At 60.5% G+C, this 5,924-nt stretch overlaps 1 protein-coding gene across 1 annotated transcript; it reads left to right on the top strand.

The window, feature by feature from the left end:
* Positions 1–1,419: 1,419 nt before the first annotated feature.
* MNX1 (motor neuron and pancreas homeobox 1) lies at positions 1,420–5,092 on the top strand. The gene is made up of 3 exons (XM_079302842.1): positions 1,420–2,112; positions 4,071–4,231; positions 4,321–5,092. Exons 1-3 carry the CDS (start codon positions 1,509–1,511, stop codon positions 4,660–4,662), a joined length of 1,107 nt encoding a protein of 368 aa, XP_079158968.1. The 5' UTR covers positions 1,420–1,508; the 3' UTR covers positions 4,663–5,092.
* Positions 5,093–5,924: the final 832 nt, after the last annotated feature.

Below are 5,924 nucleotides of genomic sequence, written 5' to 3'. Positions count from 1 at the left end.
TGATCTCAGATCCATTCCCCGGGGCCTCCTCAGAGCCTCGGCAAAACCGAAGCGGCTCATTAAAACCATCCCACCACTCGGTGTCCCCCTGGTCATCCCGGAGAGAGGGGGGCACTGGGGTCTTGTGCGGCTGCGAGCCTCGACCCGGGTCCTGCGGCGTGTGCGGGCGGTGCTGGTGTTCCCGGGCGGCAGCGGCTGTGTGGCAGCATCTCTCCCACCTCTCCGCTGCCCGTGTGCGGGTACAGTGTGTGTGTGTGCTTGTGTCTCTGCTGTGCCACGCGTGTGCATCGTGCCCGGCCTGTGAACAGGGGCGGCCGTGTGCCTGCTGGAGCTGTGTCCACACGTCTGTCCTGCTTGTGTCCGTGTGTCTGTCGTGTGACTCTGTCCCGAGGCTCTACTGAAGCCAAGGCGGGGGAAAAGTGCAGTGGAAAGGGGGAATACGAGGGCCCTGAGCAAAGGACGCGTTGTCTGTACATGTGCACAGCCCGCAGAGGCGCTCCGGGCCTCCCTCACACGGAGTAGTGGCAAGGAGACAGGGCCAAACTTGGTGATATTTTGTTGGTTGCGTTGGATTCCATTTTTTCCCTTTTTTTCCCCTTTTCCTCTCCTCTTTTCATTGCTTTTACTTTCCCCACCCCAGGGGCAGGGGCGGGAGGGACAGGCCACCTTGTTGTGGCGGCCCCGGCTATCCCCGAGGCACCGTCCCGCCGCCCTCCGGGTGCGGAACGACCCCTCCCGGGGGGCTCACGGCGATAGAGCCGCGATTTGGGCATTTCCCGCAGCCCAGAGGAGACCCTTCTCCACGGGGGAGAATACGTTTGCCCTGGCAGTGCTTCGTGCCGCAGCCTGACCTTTCGCTCACACGGCCGGGGCGGGGGTCCCCGTGGCCTCCCCGGTAAGGAGAGACCCCTCGGCCCGCTCTTTCCCTTTTCTGTCCGAGGCTGTTTGCCTTAGATAAGCAGGTGTAATAAGGCTGTTGACAGACCCGGCATTTGGTGGCAGGGTGACTCCCTGACCCGCAGGTGTTTATTCTTTCCGACTCGTTAAAAAGCGGCCGGCGGTGCGTTTACGGCAAATATTTGCCGGGTGCGGGAACGGTGGAAAACTCTCATTGGACACCCGGCGGAGCCAGCGCGGCGGGCGGAGAGCCGTACACTGCCGTGGCTGGGAGAGTTCACTCCGCGGGGGGCAGCCGGTGCCCCATGGATGTCCCGGGCCGTTCCCCATGGATATCCCGGGCTGTCCCCCGTGGGTGTCCCGGGTCGCCCCCCGGTGCCGCCGCACGCCGCGGGCAGTGCGGAGGGGGCGGGCTCTCGTTGGTGACGGGTGGGCGGCGCAGCCAATGCCGAGCGAGGCCGCAGCGGCGCGGGGCCAATGGGAGCCGCCTGCGGCCCTTGAAGGGGCGCGCCGCGCAGCGCGGCCGCACTGCCGCCCGCCGCCGCCGGGAGACGCGGCCGGCCCGGGGCAGCCGCACGGTCGGTCCCCACCCGCGTCCCGCCGGCGCTCCCATGGAAAAATCCAAAAATTTCCGCATCGACGCGCTGCTGGCTGTCGACCCTCCCAAGGCGGCGGCGGGGCAGAGCGCGCCGCTGGCGCTGGTCACCTCGCTGGGCGGCAGCGGGAGTAGCAGCAGCGGGAGCGGCAGCCCTCCGTCCTCGTCCTCCTCTTCCTCGTCCTCTTCATCCTCCTCCGAGCACCCCGCCGGCGGCCCCGCCGACTGCCTGCGCACCGACAGCCCCTCTCCGCCGCGCCTCCTGGCCGCGCACTGCGCCCTGGTCCCCAAGCCCGGCTTCCTGCCCGGGGCGGGCAGCGGCTCCCACCCGCACCACCACGCCTCGGCGGCCGGCATGGCCCTGGGACTGCACCCCGCGGCGCCCGGCGGGCCGGGCATGCCGGCGCAGGCGGCTCTCTACGGGCACCCGGTGTACGGCTACTCGGCGCTGGGCGGGCAGCACCCCGCGCTCTCCTACCCCTACTCGCAGGTGCAGGGAGCGCACCCCTCCCACCCCGCCGCCGACCCCATCAAGCTCAGCGCCGGCACCTTCCAGCTGGACCAGTGGCTGCGGGCCTCCACCGCGGGCATGATCCTGCCCAAGATGCCCGACTTCAACTGTGAGTATTTGCCTCGGCTCCCCTCCATCCCCTGTCCCGCTGCACGGGCCTACCGAGAGCTGCTGCCTTCCGAGAGGGTAGAGTCCCCCTCCTGCCCCCGGCTAAACAAGTTGCAGACAAACTCGGAGAGACGCTTACAATTTTTGGAAAAAATTGTTTTAGAAGAAAGAAATAGGGCTCCGCAATGGGAAACGGGGATGTGCGGTCACATCGCCGTTCCCTGCCCTTGAGGAGCCCCGTTCAGCCTGGCTTCTCACGGCAGGTTAAACGGGAAGGTGACAAATTACTCCCTGCCTTTGCAAATATCTTTCTCACCGTGCCCGGAGGGTGAAAGCCGCTGGGGAGGGGAGATGGGGATTGGTGGGGACAGGACTCCTTCTGATGTCCCCAAAATCCCAGTCTCAATGTAACCCCCCAAAAGCGAGGTGGTAGATCGCATCACTCACTCACCGTTCTTAATTTTATTTCTCCCTTATCGGAAATGAGCTTATAATAATAATGTCACGCCTCCTAGTCAGAGGGATGTAGGGAGGATCTGGGATCTGCCAAAACTTGGGTTTCTCCATTCCCTGGGGACAGCGAATAGGGGTGAAGTGCAGTCGGAAGGGTTTAGGTTTGGGCCCAGGAAAGGCTGGGAGTGCTGGATGGAGCCAGGCGACCGCGGAGTCCCAGCAAAGCGCCGTGCCGAGCTCTAGGCCTCGCGGCGATGGGGAACTTGCGTGCATCTGGTTTCAGCAAAGATTTTCGGAGGTGTGAGCTCTCGGTGGGAATGGCCGATTTAACAATACCGGAGGTGTAGTTTTACGAAAATCATGCCAGGAAAAAAATTGCGATTTTTTTTTTTCCCCCCTTCTACTCTGCACACGCATTCGCAGACAAAAAAGTCCATTGTTTTCTCTCGAATTGGGGTTGTTTAGACTGGAACATTCAAGAAGAAAAAATAATTAGGAGAGCTGTTAGAGCCCTGACTCTCAAACAAGGGGCAGAGGGGAATAAATAACCGAGCAAAACGAGTCTTGGAAAATCGCACGACGGTGAGAAAATCTCCCGGGCGTTGCGGCCGGGAGCGGACACTGTCCTTTTCTTTCTGCCGCTTTAGCGAGCTGTCTCCAACCGCAGCCGGGGAGCAGGAGCCGCCCTTTCCCAAATTTTTCGATTTTTCTGTACCAAATAAGCCGTACTATCTAAATACTTTCAGAAATGAGCAGTAGCACTGCCGAGTCGCATGCCCGGGGCTGTCGGGGCCTTCGAAGAGGCTCTGTTCCCGCTTTCTCGCGGCTGAATCCTTTTTTTGTTGTTACTTGGTGTTTTATTTCTCCTCTCTATTAAATCCGTAGTCTTAATAATTTTTTGTTTCCGGAAAACACGGCTTTTTTTTTTTTTTTTTTTCCCCTCCCTCATTTCCAAGACTGTTTTCTAGTCCTCGCTGCTGATTTATGCTCCGAGGGGCAGCCGATGCCCGGCGCTTGCGGGGTGCGGAGTGAATCCTGGTCCCGGTCCTGGTTCCGGCTGGAGGTGTGCCCGCCTGTAATCCCGCTAATTAAACGGATACGGGCGGGCAGGGAATGAGGCCGGTTTAACTAAAACATTAAATGGAGCAAATTGCCGCTCCCCGGAGAGCCCCGTGCCCCTTCGCCGCGATCTCTGGCTTCGGTTTATTGTCTCGCGTTTGTTAGGCTCTTGGGAAATCAAGAGACATATTTTTCTTTATTTAAAAGATTTAATTTAATTCCCTTTTTTTGGTCCCTGGGGGCGATCCCCTGATACTGCGGAAGCCGAGAAACCCCGGAGTCAGAGGGGCTGGAGGAGGTCCTGCCTCTGTCCGTGCTCCGCTGTATGATGATGCCTTGCTCCAGAGCAAGAGCCTTTCCTGCCTCCCGCTTCCCACCGCCTTCCCGGGGGATGCGCGGCCCGGCGGCTCCGTGCTCACCTTCCCAATCCCCCTTCTCCTCCCGCAGCCCAGGCGCAGTCCAACCTCCTGGGCAAGTGCCGCCGGCCCCGCACGGCCTTCACCAGCCAGCAGCTGCTGGAGCTGGAGCACCAGTTCAAGCTCAACAAATACCTCTCGCGGCCCAAGCGCTTCGAGGTGGCCACGTCGCTGATGCTGACCGAGACACAGGTGAGTGCCCGGCCCCGCGGGGCTGGGCGGGCCCCGCCGCCCCGGCGGGCGGTGCATGAGGGGATGTGTTTGTGTCCCCTGTCCCCCAGGTGAAGATCTGGTTCCAGAACCGGCGCATGAAGTGGAAGCGCAGCAAGAAGGCGAAGGAGCAGGCGGCACAGGAGGCCGAGAAGCAGAAGGGAGGCGGCGGCGAGGACAAGGGGGATGAGGACCTGCTGCTGCCCGCCCCCGAGAAGAGCGCCGGCAGGAGGATGCGGGAGCTGCCCGACAGCGAACCCGAGGACGAGGAAGAGGAGGAGGAGGAAGAGGAGGCGGCGGCGGCAGCAGCGGCCGGGAGATGCTGTCCGTACCACTCCTCCGACTGTTCCGAGGCGGACGAGGAGGACACGCAGCCCCGGGGCCGGCACGGAGCCCCGGCGCAGCCCCAGTGAGCTCCCCGCACGCCCAGGTCCCGCCGCACACTGGCTGGCACCGGTCCCGCTCCCCCTTGTTCTGATTTCTCCCTGCTTGGAGAGGGATGGAGAAGAGGATCCTCCGCATGCCGGCCGGGGAAGAGGATTTATCGTGAATACAGTGTTATTATTGACTGAAAACCAGACAAAACTTGAGCTCCCCCACCTCCCATCCCTGCCCCCAGGAAGCGCGTTCCTTTTGCTGAGTATTGGAAATGTTTTGTTCTTACTATATATCGGGAAATCTGTTTATGTCATGAACGTTAAAACTGCTGGAAATCTCAATACTGTCTTTATTTTTGTATATTGTATTTATAAAAAAAATTACCTCTACTTATGCATGCTAAATTATTCCCCAGGTCCTCCCACACGTGTGATGGGAGGAAAATAAATGGCGTTTTTTACTGGAGGTGTATGAGCGCTGTGTGAGGGGAGGATGCTCGCCGCCCCCGGGCCAGGGCATCCCTGTGCTTTGGGAGGTGCCGGAGCGCTCAGCAGGGAGCGGGGAACCGCTTCCTAACCCGAATTTAGCCCAGTGCTGCAACTACTGTGTAATATCTGGTAGGGAGAGGATATTCCTGGTATTCCCGGGAGGAGCGCCTCCGGCAACAGAGCTGCGAGTGCCGGGGCGGTGGCGGCGATCCCCGCCGTGCGATGCTTTGGGAGCTCTGGGACTGAGGGGGACCGTCCCCTACCGAGAGACTTGGGGCTTAGGAAAATGGGGAGCAGCACTGCTGTCCAAGGGCTGCTGGACTTCCAAAGGAGCGGCGCTCCCGTGCCCTCCCCGGTACCGAGGCCGGGACCCCCCGCCGGCGGTGGAGCGCGGGGTTTTCGATAACTGCGCGATTTATCTCACCAATAAATTTGCAGGTCAATTAATCCCTGTCACCGCAGCTCTTCTCCGAATCAATTATAGCGAATTTAAATATAATCACTGGCTCATCCCCACTAGCTCGGGGCCACGTCTGGCAATTCATCCCTGGGAATGAATTACGGGGCGACTCCGCTCCTGCGTAGGGGGGCGCAGGGCCCTGGATTCCGCATCCCACCGCCCGTGGGGCACCTCTCCCCCTCCTAGCCCCGGAGGGTGACAGTGAGTAGCTCTGAAACACAGAGCTTTCCAACTCCTGTGCATTATAGAAATAAAATAATTTTACTAAAAGGTGTTTTCTACAAAGTCGCGTTAACCTGCCCCGTGAGGCCACAGCTCAGCTTCTCTTAACAGCTTCTGTAAAAATCGG

This window comes from Erithacus rubecula, assembly GCF_903797595.1.
Source record: "Erithacus rubecula genome assembly, chromosome: 3".
Taxonomy (NCBI): Eukaryota; Metazoa; Chordata; class Aves; order Passeriformes; family Muscicapidae; genus Erithacus; species Erithacus rubecula.
Note: the sequence above shows the minus strand (reverse complement) of the source record. Positions and strands in the feature narration are given on the sequence as shown.

Bases quoted from the DNA above. Each gene is read 5' to 3' on its own strand.
- MNX1 (XM_079302842.1), top strand. From the start codon at position 1,509: ATGGAAAAATCCAAAAATTTCCGCATCGACGCGCTGCTGGCTGTCGAC. The intron at 2,113-4,070 runs GTGAGTATTTGC...CTCCTCCCGCAG, and splicing joins CAAGATGCCCGACTTCAACT to CCCAGGCGCAGTCCAACCTC. The intron at 4,232-4,320 runs GTGAGTGCCCGG...CCTGTCCCCCAG, and splicing joins TGATGCTGACCGAGACACAG to GTGAAGATCTGGTTCCAGAA.